Raw genomic sequence first — 23,276 nt, 5'->3', positions numbered from 1 at the left:
GAAATGACAGTTCTGAGTGTATATTTTGCCTTTTTTTCCCTTCCTGTAGTAAAGCCATCAGTAAGGCCTATGAGGAGTATGTTTTATCTGTTGGGAACTTAGACGAAAGGATATTTCTTGGAGAGGATGCTGAAGAGGAGATTGGGACGCTCTGCAGGTGTCTGAATACTGGCTCCGGAGCAGAGGCTGCTGAAAGGGGGCAGATGAGAAACGTCTTTCAGCAGCACTTTGACAAGGTGGGCGAGCCGAGCCAGGGCGGGCAGGGGTGGGGGGCAGGCTGCCGAGGTCCTGTTGTGTTCTGGCAGTGTTGTGAGTGTCTTACTCGTTTCCGTTGTGAGGAAGAAAATTCCCCTCATACCTACCTTCAGTGAGAAAGTTATCTCAATTTTTGTGTGCTGATTTAATTATTGTCGACATTAACTTCCAAAGTTTGGGGCTAGATCTGAGAGAAAAGAGAATTTCATACAAATTTAAATGAACATTTCATGCTGATGATTGTTGGTTTTGAAAACATGGGCCAGTAATATACAGCCTTTATATGTTGAAAATAGTAGGCATTTAAAAAAAGTTGATTGACCTAAGTTGGTGCCTTATGTAAGAGACTGGAGAAGCTGAGACTCGAGGCCTGAAAACCCTCGTAGACTGAGTTGTGGGACCATGTGGTGCTAGATCATGCAGACGCTTAGGGTGATGAAGACCGAGAGTCTCCCTTCTGTTGTGTGGTTCCACAGAAGACACACAGCTTCCGACAAGGGCCCAGAGGCAGTGTGGGTAATTCTGTGGGGTAACTCACCTGTCAGATCAGACTTAAGACTGGTTTGATTATTCATTCAACAAACATTCTTAACGTATTCCCTGTGCCAACCAGATTGTATTCTGCACCCTGGGGATACTGAGGAACAAAACAGCCAAGAATGTCCAGTTTTATACTCTAGTGTAGGGAGGTAGACAGTGCGTAACCAACAAGGTCAATAACAGTGTATCAGGTGACAAATGAAGAAAAATAGAGGAACAGTACGAAGTGTTGGGGAGAAGGGAGAATGTGTGGGCCTTGGGCTGTGCTAGATAGGGTGGCTGGGAAAGATGTCTTTGTGGAGGTGAAATGAACAGACCCAAAGTGAGTAAGTGAGTAACTGCAGACTGAATCTGAAGCCAAGAGCGCGGCAAGCGCAAAGGCCTGAGGTAGGAACGCGATCGGCTTTCTGGGGGAGCAGTGAGCATGCCCGTGTGGTGGGAATGGACTGGCTGTGGTGATCTGACCGCTGCATAAACTAGTGGCCAGCATCCTCCGCACCCCTCAGACTTCCTTCCCTCTTCCTCTTAGCGTGTGTCGCTGTCTGGTGGTAGGCAGGGAGAAAGAACAGAATTGTTTGTCTGACAGTGAGGGGGAGAGAGATGAAGGTAATTGCTCATCTGTCTCCCTGCATTAGAAGGTAAGCTTCTCGGGAACTATGACCAGTGCTGTATTCGGTGCTTGGAACGGAGGCAGTCCACGAATACTTACTGTTAGCATTTATTGAGGGGAAGAGCAAGTCTGGGGAAAGAATTGAGAGTTAGGGTTGAGAACATCTTAAGTTTGGGATGTCTTTTAGGCGTCTTAGTAGAGAAGTTGAGTAGGCAGTTTAGATATGCAGGAATGAAGTTCTACAGACGGGAGGGCGGTGTGTGTGTCCTGGGGCCATCGGGACAGGGTGGGACTTGGAGGACTGTGGTCCTTGTACCTCCTTTCCTTTGTGGAAGCACTGCCACCTGTAGGCCAGGTGGTGAAATGCTGCTGGCTGCTGTTGCTTCTGTAAACGCCCTCCCAGCAAGGCCCTTGGCTCCATCCAGCGCAGGGAAGAAGCTGGTGGCAAGAAAAGCTGTCTGAGGCAGGGAGCAACCTTCTGAATGTAGTTAATCTGCCCAGGCGATCTTACTGACCTAGAAAATATATAGAATTAATTTCTTTGAAACAATGTGGAGGTCTGGACTCTAGCATTTAAGTGACGGAAAAAGCATATCGATTTGTTTTCTGTATGGTTAATTTCCGTGCTTTTCTGTATTTCAAACTTGAATGGTTCTGTTACCAGATGAAATTTTTGCTAGGTGTTTTTACAGCTGTCTCTAGAACAAAAACATTTAATACATTGGGAAATATGCTTTATCTTAAATATTAAAAAACACTCTTAAGCTATCTTAACCTTTAAGAGTTTGTTGGAAAAATTAGAAAAGATATTTTATTAACATATGTACTCATGCTTAAATTCTTTGATATCCAACCATATATTTTTCATGTTTATATTCAAGAATGTTGACTTAAACTTATGCGAGGCCTTGTCTACTTTAAGGGGAACAACTGACAGAGTTTAGCATCCGCGGGTAAAGGAGGGCCAGGACGGCCCTTCTGCGTCTGGCTGTGTTTGTGCCGCTCTCTCTTCGAGGCCGGTTTGATCACTGAGATGGACTTTTTGTGAAATCACGGATTTCATTTCGGCCAGGTTTATTTGAAGCTTTCTTTTGTCAGTCTTTGGGCATTTACAAAAACAGTAGAAAAATATCTGTTTCTCAGAGATATTCTTAATTTTTTAATGCTTATTTTTGCCTTCATGCTTAAGCTTTAAGGGAGGGAGTGTAGGGAAATGTGCTTTATCTTAAGGCTTGGACTTTGAAGAGATAAACGTTTTAGTTAGTTCAGACGCAAATTGTCCTTTCACGTATCTTCACATGGAGAGGGTGGCTCCTAGTGGTGTTATGTTTAAATTCCAAGAATGGTGATACTTGAAACACTAAAATTTGTTAATAGTATAAACACAAAGTCCGATTGCCTTCGATTCTCATTTGTGAAGGAATTGAAAGTCTTTCTGACCTAAAATAATGTTCTTTTCTCCCTTTATAGGCCAAAGCACTTAGAATCTCCACCGCACTCACTGGTGGGCGGCACACGAAGGACAACAGCCCTTGTGTGACCCCGGTTTCTGCGGCTACGCACAGCCGGGGCCGTCTTCACAACATGCTGGTGGGCCTCCGGAGCGCCCCCGGGGAGAAGCTACAGCAGATCCTGCGGTTGGTTTGAGCCTTTCTTGCCTTCTAAGATTTGAGTTGTCTGTTCCCTAATTTCTCATTGTAATTTCTCACCGGTTAGTGCCGTCATTTACTCATTATAATTAATAATCAGTTGGATGCTGAGGACGGTTAGTCTGCAGATGACATAGCAATATGAGATGTATGATTGATTAGAAGGTGATAATTTTTCCTCAGTATCTTAGTCTGTTCGGGCTGCTGTAACAGAATGCCATAGACTGGGCAGCTTACAAACAACAGAAATTAATTTCTCACAGTTCAGGAGGCTGGAAGTTCAAGTTCAGGGTGTCAGCAGATTCAGTGTCTGGTGAGGACCACCTCCTGCTGTCTTTTTTCTGTGTCCTCACATGGCTGAAGGAGACGAGGAATCTCTCTAGGGTGTCTTTTATGAGGGCACTAATTCCATTTGGGGGGCTCCACTCTCACGACCTAGTCACTTCCCAAGTGCTCCAAACACCATCACACTGGGGATTGGATTTCAGCATGAATTCGGGGGACGAGCATTCAGTCCATAGCACTCAGATTTTCTGAACGGAGCACGGGGGTCAGTGGCTCACAGCACAATAAAGCCCCAGACTGTCTGTCACCCATGTTCTGTCTCAGCGTTCCAGGGAGGGGGCCGGGAACCATGGTAGTTGTCAAGGGCGTTCATGAAGAGGCTTGTCCCTGAGCAGATTTCTGGAGGGTGGGTCACATTTCACAAGGTAGACAGTTAAATTCCTAACCAATTTAAAATCACTGTGACTTTTGTAAACTCTGTAAACACCCTTATTCTGGAAAGGTCGTTAGTCCTAAAAGTTGGATTTGATGCCATAGCCCCTGTAGGCACCCATCTTATTTCAGGTGAAGGCGGTATGTGAAGGCCCTGTACACCCACATGAGTGACGCCCCGCTCACAGTTGGGCTCATCACACGCCGAGGCTGACTAATCCCCCCCACATTTCTATGAGGGCTCCTGTTTTCATAAACTTGATTGTGATCGACACCCCACAGGCTATGTCTGTGTGGCCTCTTCCTAAGGCATGTTTTTAAATGGATCTTGTTTACCTAGAATACAGAAGCATTTATGAATACATTTTAGAAGCCTGATATAATGTCAGTATCTTGCAAATCTTTTTACCATCTCTAACCAGATGTAGCAGCTTCTTTAATCTTAAATACCATTAGTGATATTTAAATACCAACAGATACTAGGAAAAACCAAAAGGTCCTATTTTTGTAAAAATATACCTATGTGAATTAATAAATAAAATTGTGTCTGTATATGATACTCAATAGCTATCTCCAGCAGGATTATAACTGATTTTTAATTTCTTTGTAATTTTCTAAGCTTGCTACATTTTTACAATGAATATGTATGTTTATGATCAAGATAAACACAGTTGTTACAAAAGCCCACGTGGTGATAATCTGTATAATACTTCTGCACTGAATGTATATTGCTTTTCTAGTAAAAAAAAACAAAACAAAACAAAAAAAAACAACAAACCAAAAAACACCAAACAAACAAAAAAAACAATGAAATAAATCTGGTTCTGCAGGAAAAGATGTAGAATGCCAGTAGTGGTTTATATGAGTCTGTAGTACAGATTATATACCCCTTCATTCTGTTTTCTTCCAGAGTTTTAATGGGAGTTGCACTGCCCCTGGGGAAACAGTTGGGGGCAGTTTTTGTGGTAGGTAACTGCAGATATGCAGGGTGGGGGGCCAGTCCTGGACATCAAACGGGCACTGGTTAGGGCTGCTAAGCTTGCTGCGGTAGAAGGTGGGACTTTACATGAGAAATTTTTTTCACTGAAAATGGGAATCCCAACACCTTTGTTAAAACAGTATGGGGCCCCCGGGATCGACTTGGAGGGTGTGTAGTTTGAGTTCAGGGTGTTTTATATTTACAGGTTAGTAAAAAGACAGAGTTGTAAACAGTTTATCATTTTGTAACTTGGCGAGACCTTTAAATTAGATAATTTCTTCTTATTTTTTTAGGACATGTTCTAGAGATCCGACCCAGGCCATTGCCAACAGACTGAAAGAAATGTCTGAAATATATTGTCAGCATTCCCAGGCAGACGAGGGTTCCAGTAACTGTGCTAAAGGTGAAGCTTAATACGGTCTCTTGTTCTCGTCTTGGGTTTAACTGCCTGGAGTCCTTTCTTGGTAACTGAGTCAGAAATACGAAGAAAAGATAAGCTTTTAGGTTGAGGGCTAGAATATGGCTCTCTGATTTCTTTGTCAACCAACTGGTTTCTGTGCCCTTCTCAATAAGAGAAATTTTAGACTAATATCTTTATTATGTTGGTCTTCTGGTCCTTTTTTTGTTTGGAAAATCTTAGTTTTCATTTGTAGACTGGATATTAAGTATAGAAGTACAGTGATTCTTCCGAATGTTAAGAACAAGGACAGAGGACAGCTGTTTTCACGCTCATCTGTGCAAGGAGTTGTTTGAAGTTACCGGTTAAAACCCTGAATGGGAGTAGAATGGTAAACCTCTTGGCATGGAGTTCCTCTGTTCAAACATACCCCCTCCCCCAAAATGTGGGTCTTAATGGAATGATATCACAGTTTTTTATGTGAAAATTTAATTTCACAGTTTTAGAAAAATACAACTTACCATGGAAAAAAATAAGGAATTGTAGGGATGGTTGAAATAGCAGCAGTAGAAAGTGCATGCACTCAGTTGTGTTGGTTTTTGCATTTTATTTTGTGGATGAGGGGATGAGATGAACCCTCAGCTTTCACAGTATTTATTTGCACGTAACCATTGTTTTTGTTGTTCGTGCAGAAGTTGCCAGCAGACAGTTTCGTATTGCGGAGATGCTTTACTACAAAGTGCTGGAAACCGTCACTGAGCAGGAACAGAAACGACTGGGAGACATGGACTTATCTGTGAGTAAACAGCCACCGTGCTGGTCAGCTGGTCAGCACAGTGAAACGGGGTTTGCTGTGGGCCCCAGCCACCAAGACCCCCCCAGACAAAACAGGCCGTTAGTGAAGAAGAGAAACCACACGTGGTCTGAGGGAGTAAGACTGGCGCCTGAGGAGACCCGTGCTCCCCGTTCCTTCACGGCCTGCCCCCAGCCCTCAGTCTCAGGCCAGGTGCCGTGACTCAGCGGCCCCGTGGGCCGCAGAACTCTCCTCCAGGATTCGAACGTCCAGAGTTTTAAATAACAGGGAGGCTTTATTCAAGCCTTCTGTAGCCTTAAATTGAGTATCGATTATTTATTCTTTAGTAAGTATTGAATATTTATAACAGATATTTAGGTAGGACTTTAACAACTATTCAGCCATTCCTCTTTGGCTAAGGTAATTATTTTTTCTAGATTTTACTAGTTCAGAAATGTAAGTTGATTTTAAACAAGGGATATTACTTTTAATTGCATCAAAGATTTATTTTTTTTTTAAGATTTTATTTATATTTAGAGAGATGGGAAGGGAGGGAGAAAGGAAACACTGATGTGTGAGAGAAACATCATTCAGTTGCTCTTGCACGCCCCCTACTGGGGACCTGGCCCGCAGCCCTGGCATGTGCCCTGATGGGGAATCAAACCGCCCGACCTTTCAGTCCACAGGCCGGCACTCAAAACACTGAGCCACACCATCCAGGACTTGAAAATATTTTTAATTAATTTTTTAAATAACATTCTAAAGAAAATTATAAGATTGACCAATAATTGTTCTAATTCCTTGTACCTGTTTACATTTGTTGTGTGTGTGCGTGTATATGGGGCTGTAGGAATTTAAAAAGCTATTTTATGGCAAATTTTGTAACACATGCAGAGGGATTATAAAACGTAGCTATAGTTTAGAAGTTGACAGTAAGTGGATACCTGTATACTCACCTAAGAAATTAATTAAAAAAAATTTTTATTGTAGTAAAAGTTGCATAAAATTTACTGTCTTAAGCATTTTTAAGTGCAAAATTCACTAATACTAACCATTTACAATGTTGTGCAACCCTCACCACTCACTAATTGTCTTCAGAATTTTTTTGTCACCCCAAACTGATCTTCTGTACCCATAAACAGTGACTCCCCAGTCACTCCCCCTTGCAGCCCCTGGTAAGCTTTGTTCTGCTTTTCTCTCTCTCTGTGAATTTGCCTATTTTAGGTACATCATATAATCCTAGGGAATTTGTTCTTTTGCGTCTGGCCCATTTCACTTAGCGTGTTTTCAGGGTTCATCCATCTTACAGCATGTATTGGAATTTTATTCCTCTTTAAGAATGAATAATATATACATGCACACCACCTATATATGTACATAGTACATTTTGTTCATCCGTTCCCCTGTTGAAGTGCGTTTGAGTTTCCACCTTTTGCTATTGTGAATAATGCTATTGTGGACATGGATGTACAAGTATCCATTTGAGTCTCTTCTTTCCGTTCTTTTGGGTATATGTTCTGGATATTAATCCCTTACTAGAAATATGGTATGCAAATATTTTCACTTCATTGGTAGTATTTTCTGATACACAAAAGGTCTTAATTTTGATGAAGTCTACCTATTTTTTGTTCTTACTGCCTATGCTTTTTGTGTCTACATAAATACTTAATTCAAAAATAATAAACATGTACAATTTTGGAAAATATATAAGGGAAAAAAAGGAAATGTGAAAATCATCTGTGGTTGTGTTACCCTGAGGGAATATGTTGACTTTTGGTCCATGACCATCTAGCCAAGTGACCTGCCTTCCAGCCCCCTTTTTGTGCCGGTGGCCCTCTAGTAAGCGCTGCTGTGAAACGCCTTTCCAGATCCTCCTCCTTCAGAGCACCGGAGTGTTGTGTATATTTTAGTTCGCGAAGGAATCTTTTGCATCGGCTATATTTCATAATATGTAAGATTTTTGAAAGTTGCTAAAAAATGGACTTATAATATCAAGTTAAGAAAACTCTTGTAAGAAAATGAGCACATACGTCTCACCAACTCAGAGAATAACTTGACTGGGTATGAAATGTCTTGGTCGAGTAGGCTAATGTTTCTAAATGTTAACTGTTTTACAGAACATTCTGGAACAAGATGCATTCCACAGATCACTTGTGGCCTGCTGCCTGGAGGTCGTCACTTTTTCTTACAAGCCTCCTGGGAATTTTCCATTTATTACTGAAGTATTTGATGTGCCATTTTATCACTTTTATAAGGTATTTTTAAAAATCTGGTACTAACGAGGAAATTATAGATGAGACCAACTTCCTGTTGTTAGCCATCTAGTTCATTTTAATATCTAAGTTCATTTCTTTTAATTTTAATTACATGTTTAATAATTTCTGCTCTTTGGGGAGCAGAGAAGAAATAGAGTCTTAAGAACTATATGAATTTTCCTACAAAGGCCTATTCTCAGTAAAGCTTCAATTGATTCCTTTTATTTCATAAAGACTTTTAGAATATTTTTATATTATGAGCTTAAGAAGGTTTTTAAAAACTAGCAAACACATCACTAGCTAATCTTGTATAGCAATCTCTTTTTTTAGCTTTATGGAAAGTAAATAGTCTTGAGTGTGCCTCAGAAGCAAAACTTTGCTTTCACATGAGGCACAGAGTTATGGCATTGATTTGGTAGTTGTCCCCTTAATATTAATTTAGTGTATGAATTTAATTCAGATTCAGCAGTCAAAACATTTTTATAGTGGCACATACTGAATGTTCACAGTTTTTTTTAAAGATTTTCACTTATATATTTTTAGAGAGAGGGGAAGGGAGGGAGAAAGGCGGGGAGAGAGACATTGAAGTGAGAGAGAAACCTCGATCGGTTGCCTCTCGTACGCACCCCAGCTGGGACCAAACCCACAACCCAGGCATGTGCCCTGACTGGGAATCAAAACGGTGACCTTTTGCTTTGCGGGACAACACCCGACCAACTGAGACACACCTGTCAGGGCTGCAGTTTTTAAATATGAAATTTAAAGAGTAATGTTTTCAATCTCAACAGATAAGACATGTTCTTTCATTAAAAAATTTTTGAAATACAGCACTAACATGATTTAATATAACTCATTCATGCAGTTTAAATATTTATAAAGACCGTGAAAGGAAGAACAGCTGTTTCAAAATAGTACTATTATTTAAAGTTGTAATTTTTTAATAAATTGTCTTTGTTGTACTTATAAATATGTAAAAAATTAAATTTACCCATTTTTTATACTTAAACAATTTTTGTAAAAGCACACTAATCATGACTAACCCAGAGCATTTTCCTTATTTCAGGTGATAGAAGTGTTCATTAGGGCAGAAGACGGCCTCTGCAGAGAGGTGGTAAAACACCTCAATCAGATTGAAGAGCAGATCTTGGATCATTTGGCGTGGAAATCAGAGTCCCCACTCTGGGACAGAATTAGAGACAACGACAACAGAGTCCCTACTTGTGAAGAGGTTTGTGAAAGTGTCTTAACACCTCTCTGCAATGCAAGTACATGGATAGCTAGTGTACCCATGGTCCTCTTTCCCAGGGAGCAGTAAGAGTCTCCCCTGTGCGGGGTGGGAGGGCAGCGTCTGGGTTTAATGGGGTCTCATCACCCCATATCCGCTAGGACATGAGAATCAGAAATGGCTTGGGATTGCCCCAAGTTTCCAGTGACAGAGTAAGAAGTCGGGGTTCTGTCTTGAATTCTTAATCAAGTTTATGTATCTTAGAATGCTTGCTTTTCTAATTCTCCAAGTCAGTAGGGAATGTTGATTTACATTTATTGTCTACTTACTAGGTTTTGAAATTTTTAAGCCTTGCAGAATTTAACTTCAGTATGAAAGTGGAAAAGCCAGGTGATAGATGGAATAACGGATGAGCCAAGATAGTTTTTTTACCTTAGGTTACTACTGTATTTTTTATCAGAATGCTTTTTTGAATGTGGCCTTCCGTGTGAACAATTCTTTCCAGGTCGTGCCCCCGCATAGCCTGGAAAGAGCAGATGAGCGTGTTTGCGTTGCGGGCTCCCCTTTGAACCCCAGAAGAGTGAGTGAAATTCGGGCCGACTCTGGAGTGCTTGGGAGAAGTAAGTTCTGTTTAAAATAGCGGGGCGTGGATTTGGAAGCCTCGCGTCTGAGGGTTAAACCCCATCTAAGCCTGCCGGTGAAGTCCGCGGGGCGCATGTGGGAGAGAACACTCCGTGCGTTAGAGTCCACGCAATGCTCTTCTCTAAGAACCCAGGGAGATGCGTGGTACACCAAGTGTTTTTAAAAAGCATACTCTAGTTAACGTTTCCTATTTTTAAAGTGTATGTTTATGTATTTTTAATTATTTTACCACAATTAAAAATATATCAAAACCATTGAATTATTACAGTTTTGAATGGGTGAAATATATGCGAATTCTGTCTCAGTAAAGGTGTTTAAAAAAATAAAGCTTATTTCAATCCAAAACATGTTATGTCCATTCTTTCTGAAGGATATTATTGAGTTTTAGTAATTTCCTTTTTTTTTTTTTTTTTAATTTTACTTATTCTTAGAAGGTAAGGGAAGGAGAGAGGGAGAGAAACATCAATGGTGCAAGAGAGACATCGACTGTTGCCTTTCACGTGCCTCCAACTGGGGACTTGGCCTCTACCCAGGCACATGCCCTGACTGGCATTCAAACCGGCGACCTTTCAGTTCGCAGGCTGGCACTCAGTCCACTGAGCCACACCAGCCAGGGCAAGTTTTAGTAATTTTCTGTATGTGGACAAAGACAAAGATTCATAAAACTGGGGGAATAAATACTCCCAGATGGTACTATAGGAATATCAAATCCATCAAGTCCCCTTCTCAAGCAGTGGGCTTGTCGTAAAAGCACTTTTTACGTGAGTGTTAGGTAGAAATTGAATATGGTCAGAAATACCATGGACAAATAGAATACTTCAAGTTGCCCCTTGCTCAGCAAGACCCTGGAGCCGTGGAGGACGAAGCCAGATTTGGATTAGCAGGAGGTGGGGTGAAGAAGGGGCACTGGGAGACAAAGTCTCTCTGTATTTTGCTCAAATAGTGTTCACCTCAATTTTCATTATTTGAATGTAGCTATGGTGTGACTCCTGTAATTTTTGTTTGCTTTTAAATGATGAAGTATTTCCAACACTCATTAATAAATACTAACACCGGCTCGGACGGAGTTCAGCTCTCAGTCTCCCTGAGTGAAGCAGTTCACGTTCTTTCCCCCCAGGCATAACGTCCTCAAGCGCGGTGTACGAGCGGTACAGCTCCCCCACGGTCAGCTCCACCAGAAGACGGCTGTTTGTGGACGACAGCCCCTCCGACAGAGGGACACCAGCGCGCGTGCCTCCACAGCCCCTAGTCAACGCTGTCTCTGTGCAGAACGTGTCTGGGGAGGCTGTTTCTGTCACACCAGTTCCCGGACAGACTTTGGTCACCATGGCAACAGCCACTGTCACAGCCAACAATGGACAAACTGTGACCATTCCTGTACAAGGTAAGGAAGGCGGGGTTGGTTCACGAGGGGGTTTTTTGGCATTTATTAGAAAGATACCCGCGATTTGGCTGGAATGATGGTACGAAACAAGCGTTCAGACGGGAAAGGTGTGAAGCGGGGCAGGAATTGGGAGCCCCTGCCTGGAGAACCTTGTACCGTCAACATTTCCGTGTGCTTTTTCTTTGTAACAAACTGCAGGCATTGCCAATGAAAACGGAGGGATAACATTCTTCCCCGTCCAAGTCAATGTGGGGGGGCAGGCACAAGCCGTGACTGGCTCTGTCCAGCCCCTCAGTGCCCAAGCCCTGGCTGGAAACCTGAGCTCTCAACAGGTGACAGGAGCAGCCTTGCAAGTCTCAGGTCAGGTGGCCATTCAACAGATTTCCTCGGGTGGACAGCAGCAGAGACAGGGGCCACCTCCGAGCAGCAGCAGTGTGAGGCCCCGGAAGACCAGCTCGTTGTCACTTTTCTTGAGAAAGGTAATTGTTCGCGTGCCGTTACCGGGTCCGGAGCTTGGGAAATGTGTTAGATAAACGAAGTTTGAAACGTTTGTGTTCCTCTACTAGGTTTACCACTTAGCAGGGGTCCGCCTTCGGGATCTTTGTGTTAAGCTGGATATCTCAGACAACCTAAGGAAGAAAATCTGGACCTGCTTTGAATTCTCCATAGTGCAGTGTCCTGAGCTTATGATGGACAGACATCTGGACCAGTTGTTAATGTGCGCCATTTACGTGATGGCGAAAGTGAGTACCCGGGATGTAAAGAAAACGATGCTACTTCCTTCCTCTCAGGACCTTTTTAACAGCTTTACTGAGATACAAGTCACACCCCATGTAACTCATTTAAAATAACTCAGTAGATTTTAGGGCACTCACAATACGTATAAGCATCATCGCAGTCCGAGTAAAACACCATTTTCCGTAGTATGACTGCATAGGATTGTGTTTATCCACTTTTCAGTTAATGGATTGTTTCCAATTTTTGGCTATTTGTGAAGATTCGTGCACAAGTTTTTGCACAGATGTTTTCATTGCAGTGTGGGTGTAGGGGGTGGATTGCTAGGTGGTCACATGGTAACTCCGTGTTAACCACCGAGGAACTGCCAGACTGTTTTCAGTAGTCACTGCGCCATTTTGCATTTCCACCAGCTGAGAATGGAAGTCCTGATGGCTCCACGTTCTCATCAGCACTTTGTTATCAGACTTTGTTTTTTAACTACTTGAGGGGGAATACATGTAACAGAACAAGCCATTTTTAAACGAACAATTCAGCGGCATTCAGTACTTTCACAGTGTTACACACCCACCACCTCTATCTAGATTCAAAACATTTCCATCCCTGCGAAGTGGAACTACTTACTGATTAAGTGATTTCCCTCCAGTCTCGTTCTCCTCGGTTCCTGGTAACCACCCTCCTGCTTTCTCTCTGATTGAACGAAGCAGACTGTGTGTAGACTGTGTGCGTGCCTCACGGAAGTGGAAGTGTGCATATTGGTCCTTTTGGGACTCGTTTGTTAGTAGCATGTCCTCTAGATTCATGTATGTTTTAGTATGAGTGATCATTTTCTTTCTTTTTAAGGCTGAATAATATTTCATTGTATGGGTAGATTTCATTTTGTGTGCCCATCATTGATGGACACTTGAGACGTTTCCACTTTTTGGCTGTTGTGACTAATGCTACTGTGAACATGGGGATAAAAGTGTCTTTTCGCATTTTGGTTTCAGCTCTTTCATGTGTGTACCCAGAAGTGGCACTGCTGGGTCATACATTGTTTCTGTGTTCAGTTTTTTGAGGAACTGCCATTTTGTCTGTCACAGCAGTGCATGAGAATTCCAGTTTGTCTACATCTTTGCCAACTTGTTTTCCATTTTCTTTTTAAAGATTTTATTTACTTATTTTTAGAGAAAGGGAGGGAGAAAGAGAGGGAGAGAAACATCAGTATGTGGTTGCCTCTCATAAGCCCCCTACTGGGAACCTGGCCTGCAGCCCAGGCATGTGCCCTGACTGGGAGTTGAACCTGTGACCCTTTGGTTTGCAGGCCAGTGCTCAGTCCACTGAGCCACACCAGCCAGGGCAGCATAGTTTTTACTTTAGCCATCCCAGTGTGTATCGACTGGTACCTTATTGCGGTTTGGTTTTCTGTTTCCCTACGGACTCATGATCCTGACGGCTTTTATTGTGTTTGTTGGCCCTTACCTGAGTTTCTGAGCCTGGCCATCCCAGTGGGTATGAAGAACTATCTCACTGTGGTATTTCCATTTCTCTGACGACTAATGATAGGCGGAGTACTTTTTCACTTGCTTATTGCTCATTTGTATGTCTTTGGAGAAGTATGTATAAATCCTTTGCCCATTTTTGAGTGGACTGTTTGCTTTTTGTTGTCAAATTGTAGGAGGTATTACATGTTCTGGATGCAACTGCCTTATGAGATACATGTGATTTGCAAATATTTTCTCTCATTGTGTTACCTTTTCACTTGATAGCATTATTTGAAGCATAAAAAATTTTAATTTTGATGAAGACTTTTTTCTTTCACTGCTTGTGCTTTTGGCATAATGTCTAAGAATGCATGGACAGATCCAAGGTTGTAAAGATTTATCCTGGTTTTAAGTTTTGCTGATTGATTTTCATACATTAAACCAACCTTGCTTGCTTTCCTGGTGTAAATCTTCCTTGGGCATAGGGTCATAATTCACAGGGAAGGGCTCCTTCTGCATTTCGAAAGAGTTTGTGAAGAATTGGTATTAGTTCTTCAAATGTCTGGTGGACCTCGGCAGCAAAGGCACTGGAGCCTTAAGTTTCTCTTTGTGGGCAGTTTATTGATGAAGGGTTCTTTTTCTTGTCATGATTCTGTTCACGTTATCTTTTTCTAGAATCAGTTTTGGCAGTTTGTGTCTTTCTAGGAATTTTGTCTATTTCCTCCACGCTAATTTGTTGGAGCACAGTTCATAATATTCCCTTATAGTCTTCTTTTTCTTTATCAAATTATTTTCTTAGTAATTGAGTCTTCTCTCTTTCACATTTTATCATTATAAAATGTCCCTCTTTAGTAACTTTTATTTTCTCCCAGCAGCTTTCAAGTATATAATATTGTATTTTGCTGTTAATGACACTCACAGTATGACACGCTCTATGTTAGCTCTCTAATCCCTAGAATTCACTTATAACTGAAGCTTGTACCTTTTGACCATCTCCCCACTTCCCCGAACCCCTACATACACATACATCTTCAGCTTCAGTTTTATACTAACTTCATTCCAGTGAGATGTTAAAGTATTACTTTTAATAGCTGTTTCCTCTTCATCCTTCTGGTGGTAGTATTATAGTGCATATAGTATCCGTAAATGTTACCAATTCAACAACGCACTGTCATTTTATATGATTGGACTTTCAAAGGAACTGCGATAGGGAGTATAGTGTGAAAGTATAAATATTTATTTACACCTTTGTTATTTGACCTTATCTGTCATTTCTGACTGTCGTTATTGGTTGCTTTGGCTGAGCTGTCGTGCGGAGTCATCCCTTTGGTCCCGCCCTCTTTGGGCTGCGGGTGGCACACAGTCCGTATTTCTAGGTTGCAGGTCCTTTGATGCGTTCTGTACATGCTGTTCGCGCGGTTGTGAGAAGGACGGAGACAGTTTGTACTGCCTTCAGAGTTATGTAATTATCTTGACCGGTTTCTTCGCATTTGAATTACTCCCTGGAGTCACTCGCTTTCAGTTTGAAGAACTTTCTTTAGTATTTCACTTCGCTGGAGACCCGATTCCTCGGTTTTACTTGGAGCACTTGGCACGGTCCCCACTGCTGCTTGGCCTCCCTGATTTCTGATGAGAAGTTGTCCGTTATTTCATTGGGTCCCTAGTAAGCAAAACACTGTGCTGTTCCTCCAGTGGAATTTTCATGTTACTGTCTGTTTTGTCCCAGGTCTTGGCTCACACACCACTGACCACCCCTGTTGTTGCTGCACGTTAGATTTCAGTAGAGTGTCTCCATTTGCTGTGTGCCCCTTGGGCCGTTTCCAGACACTTTAGGTGACTGGTTTTTAAATGCAGTTTTCACCAGTTTCCCTGTGGAGCAAGTCTATAGTGTTCCACACAACATTTTGCTAAAAGTCAGTTTCTCTCACAAAATACTCTTATTCTTTTTTCCAGGTCACAAAAGATGACAAGTCCTTCCAGAATATTATGCGTTGTTACAGGACTCAGCCACAGGCCCGGAGCCAGGTCAGTAAATTTCCTTTCAGGGCTGAAAATAAAGCTTAGAGTCTTCGATGAATACAAAAAATTAGCCAGAGCTGACCTGCAGCCTTTTCTCCAGGCCAAAGAAGTTAAGACTTGACTTTAAAGGAAGTCGTTCGTTTAAGTCCTCTTTTCTCCCAAAGGTAATGATAGGAAGTGACCAACATCCAATTCAGTTAGGAAGTTGTTGGTTTCTTTGTCATCTTTCTGTCTGGTTTAGGAAACATAGCATATTTAATCAAATTTTAAAACTCATTTTACCTTTAATGCTATTAAAGAGGTAGGTATGTGAGATCTTTGTATTTGGCTTAGAATGACTTCATTTTATGGTTGGCTACTGTTACTGCTGTGTTGTGGGCAGTACTTGGAATTTCAAGCCAGACAGCCCCAGGTGTAAACCCTGAATCTGTTATGTGATACATGATGTTGGCTGCATTTGTTAACCTCCCCTGAGGACGATAACTATTATACATGGGGGTGTTGTGAGCACTAAGTAACATGTCAAGGTCATATGGCCTGGGATGTACTTACTAATTATTAATTTCTACCTCCTTGTCACGGCCTCTCTAAAGATCTACAGAAGTGTCCTGATAAAGGGGAAAAAGAAAAGAAGGGATTCCGGCGGCAGTGACAGCAGGAGCCACCAGAACTCGCCAACAGAGCTAAAAGACAGGAGTAAGTGGGATTGCCGTGGGGGTGTGCACGCCCCAGTCAGGGGCTGCTCTTACCTTTCAGGCCTAGAAAACCGAGGATTACTATTACGAAGGAAACTGTTTTATTGGCAAAGAATTTGCTGGAATAATAAACAGAACTCTGAATTTAGTGGCAAAGTTGCTTGCCCTTCCTCCCATAGCTTTGAGGCAAACGGTGTAGAAGGTTTTTCTCCAGGGGACTTAGAGGTTTTGGGCAGGAACCTGGCACGTCAGGGTCTGGCGTGTGAACTGAAACCACGCTATGGAAACTCCGTCCCTAACTGTTTCTGTGCACCACTTAGTGCAGGGCTCAGGTCCTAGAAAATTCTCTGTAACTTACCAGTGAACACTACTCAGTATGCCTTCCTCCATTTACGGCCTGGGGGTGACAGTGGCACTTACTGTCGCACCTGTGCTGTGCTCCCTCACGTGAAGAATTAAGTGCCATTTGTTGCCGTAGCACAAGTAGAGCAGGTAGCTGTGTGCCCGTATCCGACTGAACTTTCCTTTTAAAAACAGTCTGCATCAGCAGCCTTCTCTAACACCGTCTGTTCTCCCTGCTGCAGCCAGCAGAGACTCCAGTCCTGTCATGAGGTCCAGCAGCACCTTGCCTGTCCCACAGCCCAGCAGTGCGCCTCCAACACCTACGCGTCTCACAGGCGCCAACAGTGACTTGGAGGAGGAGGAGAGGGGCGACCTCATTCAGTTCTACAACAACATCTACATAAAGCAAATTAAGTCATTTGCCATGAAGTACTCACAGGCAAACATAGTGAGTTTGATGGGGATCATTTCACAGTTTCTTTCACTTGAGAGGGATAAGGAACACTTCTCTTCAAGCCACTCCATTTGTAAACTACTTTTACAAATAATTCTCTTGTTAAGTCTGATAAATCATTTGAGTAATACAGCCTATATCGTCCTGTAGCGTTAAACAAGAATACGACGGTATTTGGGCTCCCTACAGATTACAGTACGAGAGAGCAGGCGTGGTTTCCCGTTGTCCGGAACTCAGCGGCTGTGGGGACCGTGCGAGGGAACTTGCCCTGTGCCCTTTGTTTCTCCCACGTGAAACGGGGATGAGAGGAGTCCCCCCTCCCAGGGTGGTTGTGAGGACTAGACGACATACTGCACCGGGAGTGCCCGAGAGAGGGACGGCACCCAGTGAGCTCTTACACGTTTGCTGTTCGTGTGGTTTTCTTTAGGCTTACTTGTCGCTGTCACTATTTACCATTCATCAAGCTAATGATTTATTATATCTCTTAACTCTTACAATAAAAACACCCACTTTTAAAAAATACCTGGTTAGAACTTTTGTTTAGCTTTCTAAGAAATACTGAGTTTTGTTTTGTTTTTTTTTTTGACAGGCGGATGCTCCTCCACTCTCTCCCTATCCGTTTATAAGAACAGGCTCCCCTCGCCGAATACAGTTGTCTCAAAATCATGCTATCTACATTTCCCCGCATAAAAATGACACAATATTTTCTCCTCGAGAAAAGATTTTCTACTACTTCAGCAATAGTCCTGCAAAGGTGAGCCTGACATACATCTTGGCTTTTCCTAACTCCAGAGTGCTTAAGATTCTAGAAGCAGGGTTGATGGGAACTGCCAGGGGAAAATGACCAGTTAGGCCCCGGCTGGTGTGGCTCAGTGGATTGAGCACCAGCTTGTGAACTGAAAGGTTGCTAGTTCGAGTCCTGGTCAGGGCATGTGCCTGGATTGTGGGCCAGATCCCCAGTTGAGGCCATGTGAGGAGGGGCAACAGATCAATGTTTCTCTCTGTTCCTTTCTCCCTCCCTTCCCTTCTCTCTAAAAATAGATAAATAAAATCTTTAAAAAGTGAACACTTAAGTCCTAATAGAGCCAAAATCAGAGATTTGAGGGGAGAATTTGAGTTGGAAATTGATTAAGGGATGTGGATTTTTCCTGTTTGTGCACTTTAAACATTGTAGTGTAAGCCTGGGATTTTGCATTTATTCCATTTGTAAAATTATAAAATTTTTGTTTAGAGATCCAAATTTTCTTTCCCTAATCACTGAGCGCCTGTTTCTGCAACAGGCAGTCTCTCTTCTTCACTTGAGGGGAGAAGGGGGCATTTTGTCCCAGTGCAGTGTGGTGGTCATGTTAGCATAGATTGTGTGCAGCGTCTGCCTTAGTCTGTGACAGGGAGGGAGCCTCGAATCAGGTCTTAATGGATGAGAAGTTGCTGAGGTGTGAAAGGAAATGTAATTAGGAAGAATCACTGAATAAGGAGTGTGACTGGATTTTAAAGGCCCTCCGGTGAGGTCTGTCTTTATAAAGATTGCTTAGAAAGAAACACCCATTAAACAAATGGCCTGGAGGGTATTTTTCCTCCACCTGAGGATTGTTTATTATTGATTGGGGAGAGGTGAGAGAAACATCAATTGGTTGCCTCCCATATGTGCCCAAACTGGGGGAATCACATCTGCAACCCAGGTATGTGCCCTGACTGGGAATCGAACCCATGACCTTATGGTGTATGCAAGGATGCTCCAATTGACAGAGCTCTCGGCCAGGGCAGGCCTGCATTCTTAAAAGATGTTAGTATTGTGAGAAGGGGCAGGTGGTGGGAGGGCACTGTATGGAGAGAAGCAAACTGTAAAGACACGCACGTGACAGCCAAATGCAATGGATGCTACATAGCAAAACTCAACTGTAAGGACACATTGGGGACAAGTGGGAAAAGTCAACATGGACTTCAGTGTTACTAGTTCTAAAATTTCTGTTAAATTTCTTTGGTATTGATGATGGTACTGGGTTATGCCGGAGAATATACTTGAAGTATTCAGAGGTGAACTGTTCCAATGTCAGTAACTTATTTTCAGATAGTTCAACTAGAAGAGTATAGAGAACAAATGAGGTAAACGTTGATGACCATAAATGGGTAGGCAGTATGCTATTTGTCCAACTGCTCTGTAAGCTTGAAATCTTTTAAAATAGGAAGTTGGGAGAACAAGTAAAGCAGAAAAGCTGTTAGAAAATATAATAGGCCCTGGCTGGTGTTGCTCAGTGGATTGAGCGTGGACCTGCGAACCAAAGGGTCACAGGTTTGATTCCCAGTCTAGGGCACATGCCTGGTTTGCAGGCCAGGTCCCCAGTAGGGGGCACATGAGAGACAACCACACCTTGATGTTTCTCTCCCTCTCTTCCCCACTCTCTAAAAATAAAATCTTAAAAATATATATAATAGAAAAAATATATATAATAGAAAAACTTTTCCTATAATAGCAGCAAAGTATCACATGCCTTGTAATAAATTTATCTTTGCAGAAAAATTAACTTGAATTATATTTTAAAAGATTGGAATAAATGAAGATACATAACTAATGTTTCTAAATAATAAGATAAAATATTAAAAAATGAATTTTCTTCCAACTATTGCATAGGTTTACTCTAATAATAGTCCCAAAAAGCAACTGGAGTTGGAGGAAATGACTGATACTTCCTCTAATACTAGATTTTCATCTGATAACCACATAAATTCCAAGTAGATAAAGAGTTAAATGGAAATAAAATATTTCAAAAGAAGGCTGAAAAAGGGAAGAACATACAGGAAAAAAGCAAACAAATAGCAATTAAATGTAAATGGTCTAAATATACCAATTAAAAGGTAGAAATGGTAACACTGGGTGAAGAGCTCACTATCTGTTGCTTATATGTAACACTTTAAGTATAAAGACATACAGTTTAAGGGGTTATAACACAAATACCCCATCAAATGAATACAGAAAATGTCTATCCATACGATGGACTATTACCCCAATAAAAAGCACTGCCACACACTGCAGAACGGGTGAACCTTGAAAACCTTACGCTAGTGAAAGAAGGCAGTCACCAAAGGATAAATATCACGTCACTCCACGTATAGGAAATGTTCCAAGTGGGCAGACCTACAGAAGCAGAGAGTAGATTAGTGATTATTAGTGATTGATTGCCTGCCGTCGGGGGAAATGGGGGGTTCCTGCCAGTGGGGACAGTTTCTGTAAAGGATTCAAATAATGTGTTTTCTGACCACAGTGGAATTAAATTAGAAATCACTAACAAAGGTATCTGGAAAACTCCGAAATTTTGGGGAACTAAATTGCATAATTCTGTGAGTCTAAGAAAAAAAGAAACTGGAGAGTATTTGGAACTAAATGTAAACTAACATAGCAAAGTTTGTGGAATGCAGCAAGAGTGCTAAGGCAGAAATTTATAGCGCTAAGTACACCTGTATTAGAAAAGAAGAAAGGTCTCAAATTATGACCTAAGCAACTGGAAAAAGAGCAGGAGTCGCTGAAAAATATCTTAAAGCAGAGAAAATTAAGGCCATTGAAAGTTAAGGGTTTGGGTTTTTTTGTTTTGAGAAGATAAAATTTGCTATGTCTCTGTATAGACTAAGCAGGAGAAACAAGACATGTTACCAGTACCAGAAATGAGCGATAGCAGCACAGGCCCAATGGACGTGAAAAGTGCAATGAAGGAGGAAAACCAACTTTGTTGCAGTGAATGTGATAGGATGAAATGTACCAACCAATTCTTTGAAAGACGAACTTCCAAAACACTCAGGACAATCTTACTACCCCTATTATCTTTTAAACAATCCAACAGTCTGTCATGGTAAAACTCTCAGGAGACTAACTCAACCTGATAAAAATATGTATTTAAAAAATCTATAGCTAACCTCATACTTAATATCATACTTAATGGAGAAAGACAATGTCTTCCCTCTTAAGATCAGGAAGGAGGCATGGATATCTGCTCTTATTACTCCCGTTCAACAGTGTAACTGTGGGCCCTGGCATATAACATACAATAGGGCAAGACAGAGAAGACAGATTGAAAAAGAAGAAAACTGTCTCCATTCACAACAATTTTCTGCATAGGAAAATCACAAAATCTACAGAAAGGTACAGGTAAGATTACAAAGGTTACATGATTAATATGCAAAAGCCAAATTATTTCTATATACTAGCAATGAGGAATTAGAAGTCAGAGAATTTTTAAACACTGTAAGCAGCATTAAAAAATTAAATACAGGTAAGTCTGGTGAGAGATGTGTAAGACTTGTATCCTGAACACGACAGAGTCTTGGTGAAGGGACTTTTAAAGAGTGAGAAAATGGAGAGATACATATATTCATGAATTGAAAAACAGTATCAAGATCTCCAATTTTTCCCACATGATCTATAAATTAAACCTAATCCTGTCAAAATTCCAGAAGAATTATTTGTATAAATTAACTGTTTCAAAACATATGAAAATACAGAGGAACTTGAGTGACTAACAGGACTTTAGAAAAACTCCAAGCACTCACACTGATTCCAAGGCTTATTACAACACTGCGGGGCTCAAGACAGAGGTGCGGGTGAGAGCGGCCTGCAGATCCACAGGGCACCTGGAGCCCGGGAGCAGACCACACGGGGCGGGGCACAGGGCGGTCCACAGTTGTGAGTACGCCTACAGTTTACTCTCGTATTACTTATCATTGTGTTATTTTCTATTCAAACAACTGTGGACCTCCTTTGCCCCACCCTGTATATGGCCAGCTAGTTTTCGATAAATGTGCAAAAGCAGTTCGGTGGAGAAACAAATTTTTTCAACAGCTGGTGCTGAAGCCGTGACAGACGTACCATGGAGCACTAGGTGGCAGGCAGAGACGTGACCCACAGACAGTGATGTGGGAGGTCTAAGGCAGCTTCTTGTTCAAGTGCATGTGACTGTGCTCAGTGTGCTTTCCAGCAGAACACATGGAAGTGAAGCAGCACATGAAACAATTTTCTTAATCAAAAAAACTACCAGAAAATAATGTGATAAACTGGCTTTTGGGGCTTTGGAGAAACTTCATGCTAAAGGCACTGAAAACAGACCCAGTCTCCAGCACTCTGACAGTGCTTTCTCAGTTCTCCCCAGGATAATAGAGGACCATTATGTTCTGGACCACTCGAATAAATCACTGACAAGGATGCTGTAGGGAATCAAGGCTGGCTTCTCTTGTGAAACTCCAGTTGAGAAGGACTGCCAGACCGAACAAACTGGAGCTGATTATACGTGGCATGGGGATGTCATGGTTGGTAACTTGTAGAGGGAAAGCACACAAGAAGTAACCCCTAGAGCTTGCTAGGAAAGGGAGCTGCTCTTCCTCCACCCCAGACAGCCATCAGTCTCTGCCAGCTGAGAAGTGAAATTGCAAGGCTGTATAATTTAGTTTTGTTTATGAAGATGTTCAGACTCCGTAAGGTAAACCTTAAACTTAACTCATTTGAGGTACTTCACCTTAACACTAAATCTATATGTATCAGCACTTTAAAGTTTTTGTATCTATTTTTCCCTCTAGAGACTAAGAGAGATTAACAGTATGATACGGACGGGAGAAACTCCAACCAAAAAGAGAGGGATTGTTTTGGAAGATGGAAGTGAATCACCTGCCAAAAGAATTTGCCCAGAAAATCATTCTGCCTTAATCCGCCGTCTCCAAGACGTAGCTAATGACCGAGGTGCCCACTGAGGTTAGTCTGCTGTATTGAAACTCTTTTCGCAAACTGTTTAACAGCATCATTTAATGCATGCTAGATTATGGGGCTCTTTTCCTTAATCTCTTCAGTATCCTTATTTTTACTTATCTCGTCTGCCTTTTTTCCTACCACTCAGTGCTTGCCATCAGTGCTGCTTAGAATCCAAACTGGGATTTTTAACTCCTTGGCAAAGCTTTCACAGGTACTGTAGAGAACCAAGCATGCTGACGTAGTGTACGAGGTCTCTGTTGACCTTGCTCCAGCAGCGAAATGTATTTCAGTTCATTCCCACCTGTTTTGTGGTCTGCTCTGGCTCTCATGAAAAGCAACACAAAGACTAGGTATTTTGTTCTGAAACACCTGGTAGGAGTGTGAGAAGCCTGCC

General features: G+C 41.9%; 1 protein-coding gene across 1 annotated transcript in view; it reads left to right on the top strand.

Moving 5' to 3' along the window:
* RBL2 (RB transcriptional corepressor like 2) overlaps positions 1–22,971 on the top strand; it is a 35,634-nt gene extending 12,663 nt beyond the window's left edge. Inside the window, exons 8-22 of the mRNA XM_024551440.4 lie at positions 50–236; positions 2,876–3,042; positions 5,044–5,153; positions 5,840–5,943; positions 8,058–8,195; positions 9,259–9,423; positions 9,926–10,040; positions 11,180–11,446; positions 11,645–11,925; positions 12,013–12,189; positions 15,598–15,669; positions 16,257–16,359; positions 16,943–17,148; positions 17,744–17,908; positions 22,714–22,971. Of these exons, the coding sequence (XP_024407208.2) occupies positions 50–236; positions 2,876–3,042; positions 5,044–5,153; positions 5,840–5,943; positions 8,058–8,195; positions 9,259–9,423; positions 9,926–10,040; positions 11,180–11,446; positions 11,645–11,925; positions 12,013–12,189; positions 15,598–15,669; positions 16,257–16,359; positions 16,943–17,148; positions 17,744–17,908; positions 22,714–22,884 (2,428 nt within the window). The 3' untranslated portion in view covers positions 22,885–22,971. The remainder of the gene's footprint in view (positions 1–49; positions 237–2,875; positions 3,043–5,043; positions 5,154–5,839; positions 5,944–8,057; positions 8,196–9,258; positions 9,424–9,925; positions 10,041–11,179; positions 11,447–11,644; positions 11,926–12,012; positions 12,190–15,597; positions 15,670–16,256; positions 16,360–16,942; positions 17,149–17,743; positions 17,909–22,713) is intronic.
* The last annotated feature ends 305 nt before the right edge of the window (positions 22,972–23,276 follow it).

Source organism: Desmodus rotundus, chromosome 12 (genome assembly GCF_022682495.2).
Source record: "Desmodus rotundus isolate HL8 chromosome 12, HLdesRot8A.1, whole genome shotgun sequence".
NCBI lineage: Eukaryota > Metazoa > Chordata > Mammalia > Chiroptera > Phyllostomidae > Desmodus > Desmodus rotundus.
Note: the sequence above shows the minus strand (reverse complement) of the source record. Positions and strands in the feature narration are given on the sequence as shown.